Source organism: Oenanthe melanoleuca, chromosome 3, assembly GCF_029582105.1.
Source record: "Oenanthe melanoleuca isolate GR-GAL-2019-014 chromosome 3, OMel1.0, whole genome shotgun sequence".
NCBI classification, from domain to species: domain Eukaryota; kingdom Metazoa; phylum Chordata; class Aves; order Passeriformes; family Muscicapidae; genus Oenanthe; species Oenanthe melanoleuca.
In genome coordinates this window covers 100,721,445-100,744,763 of record NC_079336.1, presented here as the reverse complement: position 1 = coordinate 100,744,763, position 23,319 = coordinate 100,721,445, and the positions used below count along the sequence as shown (strand labels likewise).

Below are 23,319 nucleotides of genomic sequence, written 5' to 3'. Positions count from 1 at the left end.
AGTATCTATAAAAAACGCACACACTTCTTAAATTAATAATGTTTATTTCCATTAAACCAAGACAAATTTCAAAATTAATACAAGATAAAAATTCAAGGTGATTGGCATGGGGAAAAAAGATAACACTGCACATCAAGTATATTATTTGTATATGCTTAAAAATAATTCTGGGTAAAACAATACTGGCACGTAGAACTGGCACTTCCCCAAAGAAAACCAGCAGAATTTTCCTTTCTCTTCTAGTCTGTAGTTCTATGAAAACTAAACACACATAAATGCAGCTTGCAACTTTCATAGCCAGGTTTACCATGGGAATTTGCAACAACCCTTTATCAGAAGTCACAGAATTGTAGCAAAACACTTTTTTTACTGCATTTTTCATAACTGATGGGTTCTATAATACTTTCTACAGACAACAATCAGTTTTCCAACATTGACTACAAGTGCTTCAAACTGCATTAGTACTTGCAAACAGGCCTGAGGCATTCACAAAACCTCATTTATTTAATACAGATTAAAGCACTCCTGCAAAGCTACATTGCTCCTGCCCAAAATCAAAGCCACTGAAATCCAATTTTGCTTGTTGGTTTCACTGGGCTCCCAATCTGCTACAGCATTGGACTAAACACACAAGTAACACTGATTTTTAGTTGTTTCAATAAAAATCTTCCACCTTGACAGCAGTATTTTCAAGTATTGCTATCCTAGTCTTCTAACACTGAAAACCATCAAGAAACAAAACAAACAAAAAAAGCCCAAATGGAGAGAAGAGCATTTAAACCAAAACTCCCTCTCCTTACCCCACCCCACCCTCCCACCCAGGAACTTGCTGACTTAATTCCAAACTCACAATTTATTGTACAGCCAGGAGTTGGAATAAGCTTTCCCTGAGCTCTCTTTCTACCTGTTTCAAAAAGTCAGAACATGTTTCCTTGAATTCAGCCATCATTATTACTATTATTATTGCCATTTTCTGTGCTAATATGCAACATACTTTCTAGGCAAGTTATTTCATTTTGGTAGCCCTGGATTTGTATTCTATTGCTCCAAATACAGAACTTGAAAGTGCATCTGACTTCTAAACAGCATTAATCAGGCAGGTTTCAGGGAGTAACTAGACCCAAAAAATCTACATGCACAAGCCTTCATCTCTGTTGAAAGATGCAGAATTAAGATCAGATTTGCTCAGAAATTTAGTGGCATAGCATCAGTCAGAGAAATAACTGCTTTGCATCACAAGGTTTGGGTTTTAGAAGGGAACAAAGCACTGTCCTGTGCAGCAGGGGTCAGGCATGGGGATGGGTACAGATTCCATATACAAGAAGAGCAAATGGTTCACATGCAAAATGCAATGCTGCACCATCATGACACTGAGAGCATCTTTGGAGGTCTAGTCCCTACCTGCTACCCACCTTCAGAGGAGTGGGAGTTGAGTGATGTACACAAGGAAGCCTCAGAACTGCATGAAAATTTTGCTTAAACTAGTTTAAGTCACAGGTATTGTCATGGACTTCAAATGCAAATCCCCAGAAGACTGACCTAAAATGTCCCATCAAATACAACACAATATAAATACACGAGGAGACTTGGGTTAATGCTGCTGACTGCATCCAGAATTCAGTAGTCTTGCTTTTTTCCTTTTCAGTATTTCTAGCATACCAAAAGGCATATTTGTGTCTTCCCCCATAAATAAAGTTAGTCTGATAATTTAATTTTGTAGATTTATAAAATATTTTCTATGCAACTTAACTCAATAGCCTAAAAAAAGCAATTAAATTTAACTTTAAGAAATAGTATATTTACAGTTAAAATAAGTACAGACCTTATTGGGTTTGCATTCATTTATAGCACAAAATAATTTACAAGGCTTAAAGTAATAAATAAGTCACTGGAAAGCTTTCAGAGATGTGCATTCTCCAGATGTCAGAGTGCAGTGCAGTTTCAGGAAGCAGAAATGAGCTCTGGTTAAAATGTATCCATGACTCCTTATGTTGGACGGCTTTGACCAAAACGGGCTTTTGACCTGGGTTAGAAACATATTTACATGAGAAACATATTTACTTTATCAATGTAGGGTTTTTTACATTATTGATGCAGGTTTTTGATGTGTGAGGTTTTTTTTTGTTTTGTTTTACAAGGTGGACAAAGAACAGGCTAAAAGTATTTGCTAACACTTTTTTGGTTTTTTATAATTTCATTTAAAAAAAAAAAATTATTTTGGAGGCACAGTGAACCTCCCCCCAGCAAGGCTCCAAGAGTTCCACTCTCCCAGCTCTACTGGGAGACAAAGGGAAGCTTTCACTCCTCATACGGCTTAACCTGGTGGAAGCTGATCCGTAAGAAGTGTGTGAAAAGAAGCATGTTTTTCTATAAAATATTTCTTTAAAATCCACCACCCCACACCCCCAAAAATCATGAGTTGTTTTCTTGCTTGTATTTTAAAATCTTACCTGGGGTTCTTCTCAGCATTGCTTTGTCGTGCACTGACCTGTGCTGAGGCTTTTATCTGAGCTTCAAGTCTAGAATAAATGCCTCCTGCATACTGCAATCCAGAAAAAAATAATCAAGTTTTGACATGATTTCAATGAAATCACTGACTTTCCATAAAAATCACTAATATTCACCATAACCTATGGCATACTTTTGTCCATTATCACAACCCAGTACTGATTTTTTTAAACTCATTCTACTTTTCATGAGCAGTTTTTTTAAAGCAGTGAACTTGAAATATTAAACTCGAATCCTCAAAAGAAACATGCTTAGAACAAAATGTAGACTGATAAAATTCCTTATTTAGCTTAAGTATTGAACAGATGTTATTTTCATTTGCGTTTAATATTTTTGTTAACCAAGGCTCACTTCAACTCTGCAAACACTATATTTTGCCAGGACAAATCTTACTTCTTTGCTGTCTTTGGACTTGACTCGATCAAGGTCTCCCAGTCTCATTTTTATTAAGTGCCCTGTAATCTCAGACATTCTTCTCTGATCTGCCAGAAATAAGAAAGGATATTTAGAACAAAGGTTTTCACTGCTACTAAGGAGGATTAGATACAGACACAGAGTTTAGTGATACTGGATTTGTAATTTTTTTTTTTTTAGTTCATATAAAAATCTTGAACAACCAAGATCCTAAATCCTGATGTAGCCTCAGCAGCCTTGGCAGATACCAGGATCAGCCTGAGGCACTTACATTGAGATCAAAATCTCAGGAAATGGTTTTGAGGCAGAGGTTTTTAAAACAGCAAAATCACACAAGAGTCTCAGGAGAGATTAAAAAAGGCAGAACAAATTAATCTAATTCTGAATATTTTGAGTCAGAGAGACTGGGAAAGAGATGGAAGTGGATGCTTCTCTATTTATCTGTAGAGACAACAAATGCCACAGGGATGCAGGAAAAAATATTTGCATACTTTTATAATCATGAGATGACACAACTATAATCTCTGTAGGTTCTGTGCTGACATTCCAAATAAAGCACATAAATCACACAAACACCCCAAATCCCACTGCTGTATCTGAGATTAAATTCATCCTACAGGGATGTAACTAAACTAAATTTTAAGAAAATTAGCTTGATCATTTTCTCTGCATAATGACTTTATGAAAGCTACACCCATGCAGGAACAGACCATCTTCTCTTTGAGCATCTTGGTTGAATCTCAGGGACCTGGAGGCATCCCATTTGTTCTGCTGCATGCTGACTCTGCAAGAGAAAGGTGCACAAACCCTGTTATCAGGAACAGCTTAAAAGAGGGAGATATTAAAAGCTGTTCTCAAGGGCTTTGGAAATGACTTACATGAATGGAGAAGCATCTCGGGAACTTGACTGGTGAAGAAAAAAAAAATTACATTTAATGTGTTTTTTTAAGGTCAAGTCCAAAACTTAGAGAAAAATCCTCATTATTTAAGCCAGCCAGAGAGCCTGGATTCACAGCTGTGATTTTACCTTATCAGATGGCTTCTCCTTTTTCTGAACACCAGGTGAGGAAACCACTTTCTTTGGGTGCCTGTAGGATTTCTTTAATTTCTCCTTTCTCCCTGCTAATAGAAGGAAAAGCTTTTCATACCCTCAGATAACTGGCATTTCTCAAAAAAAATATCCCCTCTATTTCTTTACAAACAGTGTAAATCAACAGGTTGTTTTCCTTTTTTTAGTGTTGCAGGCATGGTAACACACATTACTCAAATGCTTTTCTATGAGAAATACACAGAAACTCAAGTATGTATTTAAAATGCAGAGTGATTACACATAAAAGCACAAATTTTTTACACTTAAAAGTGCACATCCAACCACGTTTTTGAACATATTAATTAAATTACTAAATTCGGAACAATATCAGATCAAACAACTTTAAATTTCAATTACAAAAATTCTTTCAAGATTTATAAATATTTTTAAACTGGTACAATTTCAATTCCCTTTACTGAAAGGCAAAAAGAACAAAGAACTGCCTCTCTTCCAATGAATCTTTAGTAGGGGGAAAAGGAGAAGTTCCTTTTTGGCTTTCCATGTTCCTAAACTCATGATCACATGAAAAAATGAATAAAAGCTTTTTTAGATCATATAAAGCTTAGCTTCAATGCAGACACAATTTTAGCTCCATTAACCAGTCATTCCTCTATGCATTCAATAGACAAATGTGCAAAATTTTTTTTACATGTAAAAGCAGTCATGTAATTGCTGCCTTTTCTTCCAACACTTATTACATGAAATTTCATTAATTTGAGGGTTTCCTGTAAAATAAGTGCTTGATAATTCCAGGGACTTCTCAGACATGAATAGTTGCAGGTTTTCTTGTTTGCCAGTGATTTTTGATGGCACCAAGCAGTGGGGTAATTTGTATCCAACCACAGGAAAACCAGGGATTAAATTCAAGTAACTTTGGCTTTTGTTTTTGAAGCATCTAATATTCAAAATCTGCTTACAGAGGACTTCTGCTGCCTCAAATCCCTATCTGATAACTCCAGAGAGGAGGACTGTAAAGACTTGATGCACCTGGTTTCTTGCACACTTCTTCTTCATCCCCCACTTCATCCTCAGTGACCTCTGAGCCCGTGGTGTACTCCTCCTCTTCAGATAACAGGGATTGCTGTTTCTAACCAACACCAGGAGAAGGCAGAGATTAAAAGTGAGGCTGGGCTTCTATTAAATGATATATTAAATCTGTCTTGCAGGAGCTGACATCCAGCATAGTTCCCTGAGTGATGAAGGAGTGAATAATTCCTAACAGATCAGCACAGAATTATGGAAATGCTCAGTAATTTGATATTTACATTGTTTGAGTATACAAATATATCTAAATTAAGTGATAAGTGCCTAGAAATGAGAAATTATGAAGCTTAACAAGGAAGATGTGAAGAACTTCAGACCAGCCAACAGAGACAGATACTCAAAACCTTGGATTTGGATTTATTTTTCTGTCAGCCTAAAAAACTATTAATAACTGAAGCATACAGTGCTAGTGTACCTTGTTGCCATTTATGAAAACATTCAAAGAATTTCTCATTTCTATTACAGCCATATTTTCTTGTAAAAACTGTTGCTATACTGCAACCTCCAAATTAAAGCAAAAAAATACTTTGTCTCATTTAGTAGAAAGTAAGACAAAAATCCAAGCTAGTTCTCTGCTAGTAGAGAAGACCAAATATTTAAAATTATTGAAATATTTTACTAACCAGCTGCAAAGTCCAGTTCTTCAGAGACAAAAACTGTAATCACAAAGAGAGAAAAAGGTGTCTAAGCTAAAGAACTAATAATAATTAAAATTAAAAAGTGAGAGGAATTCTAAAAAAATAGGAGTGGTATGTTACAGTAACTCCCAGGACCCTCCCATCTTGAGCTCTAAATTTTGGTGGAATGACTAAACCCAAGTAGGTTGAAAACTACTGACCAATTAAACACAGTCAATTCATGTTTTAGTGAAAGTAAGCTATTTACAAGTAAATATTTACAGCTGATTTTTTGACTAAACACCTCCAGGACAGGAGGGAAGTTATGTACTGAAAAATTTCCAGCAGACATGGGAGAAGTTTTGCCTTTTCGCCAATCAGGTATTTTGTACCTATCCTATCCTACAATGCTCAGCCAGTGTTTATTTTTAAAGTTGTTCATTAATTTCTTCAAAGAATCCTCATTATTAGAAAACAGGAAGGGAAAGCATCAGCACTCACAGCATTGATTTCTCCAGTTTTGGGGCCCCATGGTGTGTTTGGTTCTACAAGCACATCACATTCAAGGCCTTTGTCATCACCGAGCCCAATACCAGAATCACTTAGAGAGAAATACATAAACCAAAAATAAATATTGCTGTTCCACTACTTCAGAATCAGTCTTAATTTATTCAACATGTGTCAAGAGAGCAGACAGACCTCCAAGTCAGCCACATACATTTTGATAGCAATACATTAAAATATAAAGATAGCAGTGAATGCTTATGGAGGTTTGGTGACTAAAAGCCTCCTTGAAAAGTTAAAAGGAAAAGTACTTGTTCTTCACTTCCCAATTCCCAAATAAACAACCAAAAATAAGTTACCCTTAGAAAGTCCTATGACTCATCTTGAAATGGGAGAGAACTCAAATATAACAAGCACATGTGTTCACTGTTGAAGGCTAAGTTATTTCAGTAACACAATACAATGTTCTTACCTATTCTCATCCTTAGTAAAAGGAACAACTATAACATCTCTATGACACAGCAGATCATTCAAGATCTGAGCAGTTTGAGATGGCAAAGCATCCTCCTCTACACTTTGAGATGGCAAAGCATCCCCATCTTCACTTTTTGAAGGAAACTCCACCATATGATCCCTCACTTTGCAGCCCTGCAATACACAGAATATCAAATACTGGAGTTAATGGCAAGAACTGATTTCAGTCAGTATAACAACAAAAATTCAATTTCTGAATTACAATCCTTATTTTGGAAAAGGATCCATTTTCCTAGCATACTGTTGCCCACCCCACCATGTGTTTTGCTCTTTCAGAGGAGAGCTGGAGTACCTTTGGGAGGGTTGTAGGGTCAAAGCGAAGAACTTTTTGGTTACAGCAGGGATACACTCCTGTGCCAGTGGAGCCCAGAGCACTTGCTACACCTGGATAGAGAACTGGCTGCGAGTGGTACTGGCAGTGGGAGAATTCAGTGCACAGGAAAGGCTACATTAGCAAAAGGAGAGAGTGAGAGATGAGATAACCCATGGAAGTAAAAACTGTGCACTGTAAAGGATGTGTACAGAACTTTATTACCACATATTTTCCAAACAGCTTTAATCCCTGCTTCACCCACCACAAGCCAAAGTGAAATTACCCAACCTGGTTACATCTTGAGCAGGTCAGCCAGTTGACAGTCCCCCAAAGACGCCAATAAACATCCCGCCAGGATTTCAGCTCCTCGTGAAGGCCAATTAAATACTCATGCACTTCCCAGGTTTTGTCTCTGAAAAAGCAAAACATCAGAGTCTTGACTCTGTTTTGATCCTGCCAACACAGAAACACAAGTGGGAGAATGAGCAGAAAACACACTGGTGAAAAGCCTCCAGTAGTTACGTCAGGAGGGATACAATGTGAGACAATGATTACTACACTCAGAGCATGACAGAAGAGCCTTTGTTTTTTCAGAACATCCTAAACTCACTCCTAGCAAAGCATTAGAGCTTGATTCATCCCAAGATCCATATACTGCAAATTTACAGGCTAAGATAAACATCTTCTATCTACCTGCAACACAACAGTAATTACTTAGCTAAAAAATACAGTTTGAAGATACAAGCTCATGCCCTTTTGATGAAGGTACATACCTGGCAGTTCTAGTGTTAAAAATGCAGGACTTTGTTCCTTCCTTGTGATCAAATTAGACACTCCCCTTCAGAATTCAAAAGAAAACATGTAACATGCAGTGGGGCATGTTATCTTCAGAAAGAGCAGATAAAATTTCCTCCAAATTTTAAGCCCTGGCCTAAACCATTTTTGTTAAATGTGTACCTAACCTAGACTAAGCAAGCAGTACTTCCAGTTGGAAGTTAGTTCTAGGCACCACTAGAGGACTAATGAATAGAAAACTATTTTTAAATCATTAAAGATAGAACTATATTAGCTTCAGAGCCTGAATTTATTAGTGGCCAGCATGACTTCTCAGTAAACATATTCTGTGTAGCAAAGCATCACAAGTAGCACAAGGCAAATAATTAGAATCTAGGTAATCCTCTGAGTAACTTTAAAGCCTTGCACATTTATCTGCTGGGAATTGCAGAGCAGCCACATACACTCAGCTTAAGTGAAGTAATTCAGTTAATGAATTTTATCTGACTAGTCACCAATGATCTTAAGCAGATCAGGACAGGGGCACAAGACTTTGGTTCTATGTAGATGTTAGGCAGAACTTAACTCCACACCTTGGAAGAACTTGGGAGATTAATGACAGGAGACCTTTCTCATCAGATCCATTCTATTCAGAGCAACCAAAACAGTTCAATATCAGCTCCCACCACCCTCCTTGAAAGGGGCATGTGAGGAGGGAGGGAACTGCAGCTGATCATGGACTGATCTTCATTAACAGGAGAATCCAGCTGTTCACAGCCATGGATGAGACTGCCAGAATTCAGTTAAACATTTATGCCAAGTAAATCAGTCTTTCATACAGAACAGGTCCTGCAGGCTCCTCTGACAAACACTTCAGGAACAGAAAAACAACTGGCAAAGTTTATTTATAGCAGTCTTTAAGGAGGCTGGGCATTTGATTTGACAGTATAAAGTCAGACTATAAAATACTCCTTAGCCTTTCTTAGCTGGCATGGTGGGGTCTATCCTTCAAGAAAAAACCTTGCAGAAATGCAACATTTAATTCAATCTGTCATCAACTGCATCCGTCTTAAAACCATCTGATAAAAGAATTAGCTGAGTATCTTCTATTTAAAGCAGTGCAACCCAAAAATAGCCCTCCTAGTAATCATGGCTGCAGTTTTCCCATTTCTATTCAACAGCAGCACTGCTGAATGAATTTCAGTAGTACATCATCATAATCACACTCCCCTGTTTCATTTTTTGCTAGGAAATACAAGAAGTTGAGATGCTTCACACACTCTTCACATATCTATGACTTAATTTTGTAATGCATCTGAGTATCTAGTACTTCTAAAACCACCCAAAATCAGAGTTGAAGAAACATTTTATATATGTACATATTCACTACCTTATATGAACATAGACAATATTCCCATGTTGGTCTATGTTGATTTTTCCTGGTACACAAGGAATTCTCCTTTCAGTTTCTTTGGTTAGCAGCTTTTTACATAAACAACACCTAGATTTAAAAAAAATAAAAAAAAAAAAAAAAAAAAAAAAAAAAGAGAAAGAAGGAAAGAAAGCATTGGAGTAAGAGCAGGATTTCTAAACATAGGGACTGTTCTTGCTATTGAAGCAGCCATAGGAAAAAACCATACCTGTATAAAGTTGCTGCATTTCCTCTAGAATCTGGATTTTCATACTCTGGATCAAACAGTCTCTCAATCTTCTTGCAGAAAAGTTTACTATTAATGACAGCAACACAGCTCACCCATTAGAAAAAAAATCTGAAAATTGCTTTATGTATACTGAGATTAACAATCACATTCTGATAAGCAAAGTCACTCACAGAATCTAGCTTTTAATATAATTTTCCCATAAATTATCCTGTTCATCTCATTTTTACACAAGTGTGACAAAAGCAATACTTTCATTTTTTTTTTCTTTATTAAAATGCTTGCCAGTATTAACTGCCAGCTTCTGCCTTGACTAAAATACATTTTATTAGTGAATATTGCTGTGAAATTGCATTCATTCTAAAATTAAGCCTTCACCCCCTACTAAAATCCTCTCTTACTTTCACCTTGCTTGTCTGTCAGTCTGCACTCCAGTAATTGGGCCTTATCTTGATACTAAGCTGGGGTCCTGATGTATCAAAGAATATTCCAGCACAACTATTCAGCTTCCTAGCCATCCTGAATTCTAAGTCCAAACATCCAAGTTCACAGGATGCTGAAGCCAAGCCATTCTCTACCAATTAGGAGCATGTCATCACATAAATGGTTTCTCCCCCTAATCCTTGCTCCCATGTGAAGAATTCATGAATAATTCCCCCAAGCCATGCTCCTAGCGTGGCTTTTCCTTTTGCTCATTTCCTATAAAGCTCTTTCCTTTTGCTCATAATTTTATATAAAATTCTGAAGTCACACCATGATATTCTGCATTAAAAATACATTCCATGAGAATATATATAATATGTAATTTCAAATTGCACAGTCTTAGCTGTTATGAAATAAGATTCCAAAGTTCAACAGCACTTCAGATGTGCATTACAGGGCAAAAAAAGTTACCTCTTAAATTTGTCTCTTTTGTCCTTCAGCTCTTCCAACTCATTGTGCCTGAAGAGATCAGCAATGTGTGTAACAAGATTAGCATTGATACAGTTCATGTTACACGGTGTGGCTACAATAGCATTCATATTTTTGTGACAATAATGAATACATTTCTCTACCTAGGAAAAATAGAAATATGAATGTTAAGGAATTCTAAACAAAAAAACCTCCATACTAATTTCTTCAAGAGTTTTATTTTAAGTGTGATGTTTTGGAAAACTATTTCAGTTTGACTTAAAAATAAAAAACAAGCCTAAGATTTGTCTAAAGGAGACACTGAATTAACAGGAATTAGTTTATGCTCTCCTCCAAAAGTTTCAGTAATCTGCCAATTACTTGTTAAAATCATAAAACACGCAGATCTCAACATCATCAGCTGTGCTTTACCATGGGTCACCCCAATGACAGAACTTTTGACCAACATTTTAATAAAGTCAGCAGCTATTCCTTATATAGAGCTGGCAGATCAGACCCTAAATTGCAGGCATATCATTCATGTAAAAAAGATACAAAACAAGCACTCTAGATCACACTATCACATTTAGAAACAACGTGCTCTAAGTTTTATTGAATTGAGATTCTGCAAATATTAAATTACTGCACTGAATAGGAAAAGTGTTAAAAATCTCAAAATGTTCCTGTTGCAGCACCTGTTTATGTAACAGCCAATGCACAACAAACAAGCTGTTAAGACACCTGGTAATTAACTGTGCCCTCATGCCAGAAAATCAATCTTTCTTAATACTTACTAATGAATCCATCTTCAAAAACTCAGAAGAAATAAGGATTGAGATGACATTTGATGGCTCTAGAAAGCAACAAAGCAAAGGCAGGGTTCTTTACAGGATTTTCTTTTGTAATTTTGTATCACGTCCCTCCCTTTTCATATCTGGCACCTGAGTTACCTATTATTTTAGCAATCAACTTGCCATTCCATCCTCTAGTTTATAGAACCTTATAACCATCTTAAGAAACAAACTTTTGGTTTACCATTCCAGTGGTCAGAGCACAATTATAACCTGGAAAAATGATTAAAATTGGAAACCTTATTAAAATTGGAAAAGGAGGCTTCACAGGGATATAATGACTAACAATTACACAAGATTAACTTCCATCTGTAGCCATCACACCCAGCTGAGATTTCTTCAGCATGTCCTTCACATTACAAGTTATAAACAAACCAAGAGAATAGTTATATTTTAAAGTGTGGTAGCAAGGGCTCATTAAAAAATTAGAAACTTGCCTCAAAATCCACAAAGGCTCTTCTACCATTGAATTGGATTGCATTGAAATGGTAGAAAACATTGCAATTGTACCAACAGGGAGCAGAGGAGAAACAAACAAATCAGTCATCAGCATTTAAAATCTACCACTCTGTCCTGGGTCAGAAGAGGTCTGAAGAGTCTTAATTAAAAACATCAGATCCCAAAATACATTAGGGCTTTTTTACTGCTTCAACTTTCAGCATGTTTCTTCAAAGCTGTCAGTGCTGGCAAAGCAGAACCATCTGCTGAAATGACCGGAGGATCTCTTTTGTGACACTCTTCTAACACCAGCCAGAAACAGACTGGGACTGAACTGCATCAAAACCATTCATCTTCAATTAGTACAGAACATAATGAACCTAAAAGAAATTATCTGCTTTTACCTAAAGTGGGCATTTCATTAGCCTCAGACTCTTTGGAGTTCCTTTTGACATATCTTATCAGCCAGTCAAAGATGTGAACATCACAGTGCACAGAGATGTCCACCTCCTCCCAGCGCTGGGCATCCACTGACAGGTACTCAGCAAAGTATTTCATCTCTGAAACCAAAAGGTCTCGGGGACACACAAAATCTTCTTTGAGGTTTTTGGCTTCATCACACACATGGATCACCATATTTGGCCTCCAAAGAAAAAAGCCACAAAGCAAATTAGCAGCCTAAGACAATCAGGACATCAAATCCCAATGATCCCATCTCCAACTCTGGGTCATGCATTGCAACACCAATGTCACCAACAGGATTTTATTAACAGAGGGAAAACAAATTGCAGTTATTAACTATAGAAATTATTGTTGGAGAGGTGAAGCAGACAGATGCATATCCTCTACAGACAATCAGAATGATTTAATTAAATAGAAAATTTCTAGCTCTGTCCCCAGTTTTGTCACCTGTTTGTTACAGGATACTACCTGTTCTCCCTTCTTAGTTTTCTTTAAAGAATAACCAGATGCTTAAATCATGAAGCACCAAGGCCAGTAACAGCAATCTTCATCAGTGGAAATAAAGATTTGGCTTATTGTATATTAAAAATCTCTTTTTCTTAAGAAATGCTTGAAGCTAGAATCAGTAAATTCTGTCTCTACAGAGAGATGCTTAGGTTTCAAACAAACATTACTCCATGTGTAATTATATAGTGTGGAAAATAGGGATATGTGATGGAATAAAAGTGACCTGGATAGTTATTGGAATTAATGGGAAAGTTTTTCATTTACAGCTTTCTTTTCCTGCTTTTACATAGGACAAATGTAGGCTCAAGAGTATTTTTCATACTGCAACTGAGTATCAGTCTTGTTCATTCCTTTATTAAACCAGGTACGTTTCTCATTCCTGCCACAGCAGTGATCAATCACCCAGAGGAACAGTATGCACAATTTATAAACATCTTACTGCACACAACACATTCCCAAACCAACTCCTTGTATTTCTGTAGCAATGAAAGGCTTCCAAAATTCTCACAGCATTCATTAGGCTGTTTCCAGTTGTTTTCTTCCAGGCAGTAAACAAACTTCAGCAATTTAGACATCTTTCTGTCAATTATACAAGCCCCTAGATAGGAAACACACAAAGCTCTTCTTACCCCTGTGTTTCATCAGTGCTCTCTCCACTGTTATGTACAGGACCTTTCTCAGATTCTGAAGAACAACTCCTTGTGGAGGCTGCACTGGGCCTTCCTTCAATGTAAGGAGAAAAGGCTGCATTAGAACACAAACTCCTCATCTTTTGCTCTTCAGCATCTTGGAAATGCAGCTGAAGTATGGCTGTCATGGTGGAGCAATGGCACAGCTAGCAACAGATCTGCTTCCATAAGGGCTGCTAAACAATCCAGACTCCTGCTCTGAGTGCCCTGCAAGGGAACTCACAGCAGCACCATTGCTGGGCTGCCCAGACACTTGGCTACAAACCCAGACCACTCAACACTGAGCATGAGACTCACAGCCTTCAGCACTTCCTTCTGGGAATGTGACCCATTCCTTTAGCTCTTCTGGTCTGCTTTGAGGGACATGGATCCTGAGACCTTGCCACATCAAAGCTTCTCCCAGGACATAATTTGAGATCAATCCCACTCCTTATCCATCATGTGCCAGCTTTGGAAATACGCAGCTTCCAAAGAGAAGCACAGAAGACTCTTAGGATGTGTTTGTCTTTGCCAAATTTCTCCAACATGTGGCTTAAACCAGCTGATCATACCAAGCAATGTTCAAAGAGAGCAGACCAGGAAATCTGCCTGGTCCCAGAGCTACATCACTGAGGCTGTTCCAGGAATAAAGCACAGAAATAGCTGATCTCCACAAAGGTACTACAAGCAGTGGGAAGTGCACACAACAACCTAGTGAAGTTCAGGAGTTCGGTCACCAAATCCACTGAGCTCTGGATATGAACATGTCTTTTCTAGCTGTGAATGGATTATGTGAAACTTCAATGATTGGCTTGAAAGTCAGAAAGATCATTATCTTTTAGAAACAATGGAAGGGCACATATCTGTCTTCCACTGAAAATCCCTTAAAGTGGTGATTTGCCATGATTATGCCATTCTCTCATATTTCTGGGAGTTCCAGAAACACCATCTCCCTCTTGAGTAGTGTAAGAGGCTGAAGAAGATTAAGACAGACCTCTTCATCTAATGGCTGAACAACTACACTAGACAGCAAAAATGACATGGTTCAGAACACAGCAGTTGTGCCCTTTAGGAAAGCAAAATTACTGCACCAGAGGCAGAAAAAACAAAACTGTCTCCAAAGGTGCAGCCAAAGCTAAGTCTTAGCAGGGCTCTAATAGAGGGAGCACAGTTAGCAGAAGGGGGAGATTCACTCAGATTCACTTCCAGTAAAACCTTGGGAAGGGCTGCTCCAGCCACAGCTTTCTGGGCAGCCATCCTCACTGCAGGTGAGGTGGGAGCCCTGGGATGGAATCAAAGGTGTGAGTTTTAAAAGAAGGGACTGTGGAAATACATAGTATGAGAAAGTTCTGTCAAATATATTAACAAGTTCATTGTGAACACAGTGAAGTGATTTATTGAAGGCAAAAATGCTGACAAGAATATGCAACACAGCCAAATTAATGGGGACATCTGAACTTCACTATGCATTTCTTCATATCTTTTTTTCCTCCCCTCCAAAGCTTACAGATGGATTAACTTTTGAAACCTTTTAACAATACTTGGTAAAAGGCTATCCTCTGTGCTTGTTTACTGTTATGACATGCAATCAGAGGGACTTACCAGCTGTTTGCCTTATAATTAGCAAGTATTAAGTGAGCTTTTATAACTCAGCCAAAACCAGAATCCAGCTCAGAATGAGTATGGTCTGATTTACTTTTTCTTGCTGTTACTCATGACTACAAACAAATACAAACAGAACCAAAATTCTTGATCCTAACAATAAGCTAATGTGAATAAATCCACTAGGAAGCAATTAATTAAACAAAAAACATTTACAAATAGGATTGTCTCAAATCCCCAATTCTGAAATATAGAAGTACTTCATAAACACTAAGAAGGTGAGTTCACCCAAGCCTGTGAGAAAAAAAAAAAAGATTAATTTCGTATCAACAAATTACAATCAAATAGGGCAAATGATTTATCCAAAGTCACAAAGAAAACAGAGAATAATATCAGGCTAGGATCTTGTTGAAGGAAACATTACATTAGTGGACTTCACTGCATTAATACTCATTTCATGTGTTCCACTGTTAAAAAAACCCATGCACTAATTGTCTAAGGACTTCCAGAAGCAGAGTGAGCTCATTAACTTCCTACTGGGAAGCTGCTAATCCTGCAAACAGGGACCTGTGGGTGCCAGCAGCATTTATCCCACACCAGCCATGGAACCACATAATTGAAAGCTGAAGGGAAGCACTTGCAGCCTTGACACTTCACATACAGTTTTCCAATATCATCCCTTGATTAGAGTTATTGAAAACACTTTATTCAAAGTTCAAACAGCTGTTTTTCTGCTGCAAAGAGGACAGTGAAAGCTACAGTGAAACACATTTTAACAGAGAACAAGCAAATTTCTCATGCAAATATATTTACCAAGTTCTAAAGTCACTGGAACATCTCTGTACTGAAAATCAGAGAATAACACACGTTTCATTACAACTTCTGACAGAAGTAGTACTAAAGGAATTATTAAAAATATTTAATTGAATTTACAACTATTGGGTTTGGTCCTCTTCTGCCCAATAATTACAGGGACACATAATTGACTAAGACACATTTTTTGTCATCTCAAGATTGTCTTGAAGCAAAAACTAGCTACATTTTGTTCCAACTCCTCTGTACCCATGGCAAACACAGGGCTTGTAGCTGAGAGAGGAAGCCCTCGAGGGATCACCACCTCAGCTTCCTGCAGCTTTTCTTCACAATACTCTCCAGTTATTTTAATAATGCTGCTTAATGTAACTTCAAATGGCTGTAGGGTTAACAGCACACCACCAAAAATCCTAAACAGAATTCAGCAGAAGGATTTATGCCTCTTGGAAGAACAAGTTACCAAAAATACCCAAGCAAACATTGATTCATAAACTAAACTAATAAGTGCCTTGTTGAATGCATTATATTAACTCTCCAAAGATGAATGACTATTACTCCTGGGTGGACTTAACCCCTCAGGACAGAAGCATGCACATACTGATTATCAAAGCCAATATAGTTCAGAATGACTAAAAACATACCAGTTATAGTAATGGAATCCTGCCCAATAGCAGGCTCCTCAAACTCTGTCTGTGTATCGAGCAAGGAGGATTTGATGTACGTAGCTAAAGTTTCCACAGGACTCCCACCAGCAGCCATCAGGGGATTATATTGGTTGTCAACAGGTGAACTTCCACTGCTTTTTAGTTCATCAAACCTTTTTGCACACTGTCACAAGATTAAATGATAGGACAATCAAGCAGTAGCTTTCAGCACATTTTTAATAACTATGATTTGAGATGGACACTGTGTTGCAGTTTTGCATGTGAACAGTTACTGATATCAAACTCACAAATGCTTCTTATGCAGCTAGTGGTATCAGTATATAAAAACACAGTAAAAGAATAGCTGCCATAATTAAATACTCAAACAGAAAGAAAAAAGTAGAACCTGCTTCAACTTCCATTTCCTTAAATCCTGTGATTTTAAGCCCAGTTTTCAAAGAGAAAATTACGGGGAGAGTTCAAATTCTCATTTTGTAACCAGTTATTTTACAATAAACATGGTATAATGTAATTAAGAGTGGCTATAGAAATTGATTCACAATTACTACTCTTTTACTTTATGACCTCTATTCCAAAGTGGACAAAAGGGACTGCTGCTTTCCACTGCAATTCTATAAACTGCCCATTCCCTGTTTTTGATGAACTAGAAAGTCTTGCCATTCCATTAATTTGTACCAACACAATCATAATTATAGGTTTGATTCAGCAAAGTCCTACACAGAGGTAACTTGCACATACAGAAAAATCCACTTAATTCTACAGGGCCTCCTCCTGAGACACAGGTGTTGGGCACCATTAGCAGCTGGTTTTATTTATTTACTCTGGGTTGGGTTAGTAGACATTGCTTCACTCCAGTGCCTCACAGGGATATTCTTCTGATAGTCACTGTGTCTCAGATTTGTGATGCCAGTCACACACATAAAGAGATAAACAAAGGGGTATCTGTGCTTTTATGGAACTGCCTTAAACAGTGACTCCACATATCTGAGACATTTAGTTCTTTAAAAACAGAGTAATCAGACATGTACTAATCAATCACATGAATTAACATGAGAAGGCTCACTGATTATTTTATTTAATGTGCACAGTGCTGTCTGCACATTGAAAGGTGAACAGCAGAGATGTCCCCAAGCACTCTGCCAAGCACTCAAAAGGCAGTAACATTCCACAGAAGCTTCTACACCCAATCCTTCATTTTTATGTTCGAAATACAAGGTTACAGCAACGCCCAACAGCACTGCTATAAATGTGAGCTGACACACTTGATTAGGTTTGCATGGAAGTCAAGACCATTGGCTTGTTTTCTTTCAGCTTTGCTGAATCACAAGGGCAAAAGACATTTTCTTTTCCTAACTTACACCCTCTCAGAAATTAAAAAGTCAGAATTATTATTATAAAAAAGAGTGGTTCACCTGGAAATTCAGTGATCCAGAAAAGGAATTAAATATACAGGAAAAGGAATTAAATATATAGAGGTTGTTCCAACTCTACTCCAACCAAAGAAAGAAAAATCCACATCTTGTAGGATCAAAAAAAGAAGCAACTGCATTCTTTACCTAATAGAGTTCCTCCTTGTTTAGAGTTGTAACAACAAGTATAGAGAGTTATTAAGTCTCCTATTAAGGACACTGCAACCTGCAGGGGGTTAGCAGGTACTGGCATCCTTTGCATACAAGTCTTAGCTATGGAGTTTGGAATGCAGCAGCACAGCTACCTTTGTTAATTCCACTTTTTAATTTTTCCTTTCTAGTCAATTTTTATTCTTATTCTGTATGAGTTCTAATGAAATACAATGCAGAATGCATTTCTCAATTTCAGTGCTCAGGTTCTGTAGAAACAAAACAAAACAAACCTCCCCATATATTTTTACAATCTACTGCACATTTAACATTTTCAATGAGGTGCAAATTACTTTAAGAAAAAAAACCCAAAAAACCACCTTAACTTCAATTTCCCTCCCTCCTTCTCCATAAAGCATTGCTTAAAACATACAAATTCTTTTATGAGTGAACTCACTTCTTTGGATGTGTATCCTGGAACCAGCCTTGCCACACTGTCCCAGTTGATGGGCTGAGGAACACCGATTAGGGAACACAGGATCATGTCCAAAACCATTTGGTTGTTGTCATAGGGGAAGTTATTGTTTTCCGACAATCCACGACTCATCTTTGGCTACTTAAGCCTAGAAGAGAAAGAGTTCTTAGCAAGTCTCACTGTATGGTTTGCTAAAGCTTGATCTACTTTACCTGCAGCACTCCATGAATTGCTGAGAGAAATGTTTACCACAGCATTAAAGTCAAGTACTGAGTTTTTTTAAATAAAATTTACATATTCTCAAAACTCTGAGGGAGAAGCAGACCTGCAAAACACACCACACCCAGCCCAAGAGCAGCAGCTTTTACCCACCATCCCTCTGAGCTTCCTCTTTCCAGAGGGGAAATCACACCTCTGAGGCCTCTAATACAAGAGAAAGACTTCCAAAAATCTGTGAAAAAACAGCCTAAGTGACAAAGGGACATTTTAATACAAACTGACATTCAAATGCAGTTGTCTGTTCCCACAAACCTTCTAGTCTCAGCTTTGCTCTCCTCTTGCTCTGCCCATGTGCTCAGCACACCTGAGTGCCATTATTTAAAAACCAAACCAGCTTATTTAGAAGCCAAAACCAATTTAAGGGCCATCAACACCTCAGAGCCAGGAGACAACACCTGAATCTTCTTCAAATCTCATCCCAAACACCTGACACTCCCATTCCTTATTAGCCAGGATGAACATTCCAAAATCCTATTATTCCTCAGCTTCAAGCTCAACACCAGAAAAAAGCATATAAGGACAGCAGAAAACACTTTATAAAGCAGGATTATATTTAGATTTTTTTTTCTTTTTCCAAATGGATTTTATGTATAGTACCAGGGAACAGAGTAAAAGTTCAAAGCACTGATTTAGTTTATGCTGGGAAAGAACTGCAAGCATTAATTAAGAGTTTCATGTTCAAGTAAGACATGGCCAAAGAGGTTAGGAGGGACAGAAGTACTTAACAACAGAACTTAAAAGCCACACAAAAATTTTGGACTTACAAAGCAGGAATTACAGAGAAATTCAGAGAAAATACACTGAGATAACACCTGATAACTTGTTATTAAAAGCATGCTACGCATAGAAGTTTCTTTTGCACCAGCCTCTTTGTAAAAGAAAAAATGCTTAAAATACACAAAATAGGCCTGATTATTTTTCTCCCTCTAGAAGCTGTTCCAGCCCTTTTTTCTGCTTGTTTTCTTGGTAGAAACAGAAATCACAGCAGCAGGTAACCATAAGCTTTCATCCTCTCAAAAGAGCAGCTGAATTAAATGAGAAGGGAAAAAAACCCCAGAACCCACCGAGAGAATTCTTTGGCTCCCCACAGTCATGAGACTTAAAAAGAAGACAAAAAGGCATCAAACAGAAGACAAGTCCTATAGAAATTTTCATACACTTTTAGCAATTCTATCTAAATGAAATCTGCTGTAAAATATGCCAAGTAGCCAGTTTTAAAAGAGAAAGATCCTGAGAGATTACAGGAGCCCAAAATTCCGAGTAAAATAGATGCCACTAGCAGGTGAAAGTGGATCAGCCCCTGAAGTCACTGTGTTCTTATCCCTCACCCTGAGGGCACTCTGAAGCAGTGTCACTGTGGTGATTCTGTGGTGGAGCCTTCTCCCTGCCAGTGTGCAGACAGATGTCGGTAGCAATCACATTTCAGCCCCTGAACAACTCCTGTTTCTGCTCTCAGGAGGAGAAATAACCGGGCCAGAACAGGTCAGCACCAGGGGCAAACCCCAGGGGTTATGAAACACAGAGCTGGCTTCTTGTGCTCGTACACATGGAGCAGCTGGTTTAAAAATATGTTGGGATGAGATAAGTAAATGATGGAGTATTATAATCCCCTGCTTTCCCACCATAAAATAGGCTTAATGCAAGTAAAATTACCAGCAATGTCAGTATTCCATAAATCACCGTTTTGAGGGTTTAGTGCTGTGGGATGAGTACACTGGGCAATAAAAGAAAGAAAGGAAAAGAGAAGGAAAACCTTTTTTTTTTTTTTAAAAAAAAAAAAAAAAAAAAAGGAGTCTGTAATTTAAAAAGAACAATCCTGAGTGCTTCAGTGGTAACAAGTTTACTACACATCAGCCCTGTGGACCATGAAGGGATGACAGGTACTCTAAAACGTGATGACACATTCAGAGAGAATCAAGTCTTTGTCTCTCACACAGGTTTCTTTATTTGCTTATTCTGCACAATAAAATAACAGTTCTCTATATGCTTATCACTGCAAAGACAAATAAAGGAGGAGACATAATTACAGGCATATAAAAGGAATTTTATTTATAGTCTGGAAAGAGCATGGGACTCCTCTTTGCAGCTTTATACATGACATTCAATATTTGCCTTTTTGTCCTTTAGGAAACCCTGTTAGAAGTATAGACACATGTAAGATTCTGTCTCATGCCAGAACTCTCTAAAAGCAACAATATAAAGCCTGTAATAAATCGTATTCTTAAGAGAAAAAGCAACTTCTATAGATTCTCTCCACTCCGTTACTGCAATGAAAGCCCAGGTTAACCCCTTCCTCAAGTACTATGAAAACTGGAGGAAAAAAAAGAATTCCAAAATTATTTAGCTATGACCAACTCATTTAAAATACACAATATAAAAAGATACGTGAGCACATGAATTCCTATTAATACTTAGAATTCCAAATCAAAGGATTCCTAAGAGTTAATTCATTACGGAAACACATAATCCCATTCAACTTCTTTTATTAGTATTATTTAAAGCACATCATTAATACCGAAGTGAAGAATTCCTGCCGCCTGCACGCGCACAACCTGAGGGAAGGTGAAGATGGTGGGATGGGCACGGAGCATCCACAGCCCTGAAACGCAAGGAAGTGATGGTGCAGAATGAGGCGGAGAGGAACAACAGCAACTTTGTAGCTTGCCCACGTACTAGACAGCATTAAAAATCATAAAGCGTTTAAATTAAAAATAATAAAAACCGGTCTCAGACACCCTACAAGTGCAGCAGCCTCAGAGCGGAGACCCCACGGGCGGTCCCCACGGGGACCCCTCCCGGGCGCTCTCCCAGGTTTACCTGGCGGTTCCCAGGCGCGGGGACAGCGGGACAGGACAGGACGGGCAAGGGCTTCTCTCAGAACGTGCAGCAGCAGGACGGGGGCTCGGCTCCACCGAGGGACGAGCGGCACCGGCGGCCGCCCCGTCCGCAGCCGCCGCGCCCTCATCTGCCGGCGCCGCCCGGGCCCGCCCTCAGGGGAGGGGCGGGAGCGCCGTGAGGGGGAGCGGCCCCGGCCAATGGGCGCGGGGCGGGTGACGAGGCCCCGCCCCCCGCGCGGAGCACAGCCAATGGGGAGGCGCGGAGCGCTCCCGCCCCGGGCGCGCGGCGGCCCCGCCTTGCCGCAGTGCAGCGGCGGCGGCAGTGCCCCCTCCCGCCCCGCGCGCGGCGTCCGGTCGCCACGGCAACGCGCCGCCCCGCGCGGCCTCGCGGTGACGTCACGGCTACGTCACGGCGCGCCTCGCACGAGTGACGCGGCACAGCTTGTGCCACACGTGACGTCACGGCGGCCTCGTCCTGCCAGAACCCAGCAGGGAAGGAAAAGCCCGGCCACCAGAAGTTCTTATCGCCGGCCAAAATAATGCATCAGAGACTAGAATTAGGCTCGTGATGTAAGCACGGCGAATTAATGAAGCAGCGATGTGTTAATGCACTCCATGCTCCTATGGAAGAGGAGCCTTTTCCCGGATTTTCAGTGGATGTAAATACTTGATACGCTGTTAACCATAAAAGCAGTAGCAGAACATTGAAACTGCAGCTGATTACACAGAACAGCCCAGCCGCTGGGAGTGGTTCACTCTGCAAAGGCTCAGACAATCCCAATCCTGTTATTTCACCCACAGTTTGATTCCTATTGCATGCCTACTACTGAATCAAGTATTCCCAGACATTTTAAAATTACTTCCTGTGGGAAGCCACCCGTGCCCGATAAAGACCAGCCCAGCTCCCCGTTTCCAACATAACAATCCTTCCCAATCCTGCCACGTAACTTCTGCTCCTTCGTGGTAATTTGGCAAAAATCAGGGATATCAGTAATTTTCTTTCCAAAAACCCCACTTGTAAACTCTGGAATTGTACAATGAGGACAAAGAACACCAAAAAAAAAAAAAAAAACAACACAGAAAAATTCAGGAAAAAAATTATTCCACTCATCTAGAGAAGTATCTGAAATTTAAATTCTCTAAGTGAGTCTGAAAGCTTCCCTTAGGTCTCAGTGAAAGCAAAACCCACTGATTTCACCCCACAGCCTCCCACAGAACGAGCTAAAGCTGGAATATTGCTGCATTATGATGACATCCAGCTATTTCATGATTAATGGAAACCTGATGGTATGTCAGAGAACTGGAACATGGTTTTTTAATTAATCTCTGCTGTTAGGCAGAAGTTCAGTCCCCTGTTTATTTTTTAAATAAGAAAAAAAAATCAGTATTTGAGAATAAAAAAAATCAGTACCTTAAATTTCACTAATTTGCTGTTCCAGAGGCTGTGCTAGATCAGTTACAAAAATTCAAAGGTAGTAGAACTGTCTCTTTGTATTTTTCATTTCTAAAACCACAAGACAGTGTTTATACTCTGACAGCATGAATAATCCTTGTCATTTGCTCCAGTCTGATAGTTTTGTGACTATTGTGAAATTCAGGGAATTGCTCAAAGCAGCTAAAAGTGAGCCAGGGGTGCCCTGCACTGACATCATGCCTCTGTTACCAGTCAAACCAGTTACACCAGTACACTTGTTCCAAGGAGGGATTATCCAGCTGCTAAGAGGCTGAGCTCCATGTGGCCACAGAACCCAGGGGACAGATTTATCAACCCAAAGCTGCTTCAAACTGCTCTGCAAAGGAACCAGTCCAAGGTATG

General features: G+C 38.9%; 1 protein-coding gene across 3 annotated transcripts; it reads right to left on the bottom strand.

The window, feature by feature from the left end:
- SANBR (SANT and BTB domain regulator of CSR) lies at positions 1 to 21,902 on the bottom strand. Of its 3 annotated transcripts, none has more exons than XM_056488324.1 (21): positions 21,484 to 21,902; positions 18,370 to 18,535; positions 16,330 to 16,516; positions 13,235 to 13,328; positions 12,041 to 12,279; positions 11,142 to 11,200; positions 10,351 to 10,511; positions 9,439 to 9,525; positions 9,189 to 9,299; positions 7,313 to 7,436; positions 7,004 to 7,156; positions 6,650 to 6,825; positions 6,175 to 6,274; positions 5,680 to 5,712; positions 5,000 to 5,099; positions 3,950 to 4,041; positions 3,801 to 3,829; positions 3,633 to 3,706; positions 2,902 to 2,990; positions 2,451 to 2,542; positions 1 to 2,023 (listed from the first exon to the last, which is right to left on the bottom strand). In XM_056488324.1, exons 2-21 carry the CDS (start codon positions 18,517 to 18,519, stop codon positions 1,987 to 1,989), a joined length of 2,187 nt encoding a protein of 728 aa, XP_056344299.1. In that variant the 5' UTR covers positions 18,520 to 18,535; positions 21,484 to 21,902; the 3' UTR covers positions 1 to 1,986. The 3 variants fall into 3 exon arrangements, with proteins under 3 accessions (XP_056344299.1, XP_056344298.1, XP_056344300.1); XM_056488323.1 differs by having other exon boundaries at positions 3,950 to 4,044; positions 21,484 to 21,898; XM_056488325.1 differs by lacking the exons at positions 16,330 to 16,516; positions 21,484 to 21,902 and having other exon boundaries at positions 3,950 to 4,044; positions 18,370 to 18,447.
- Between the last annotated feature and the right edge of the window lie 1,417 nt (positions 21,903 to 23,319).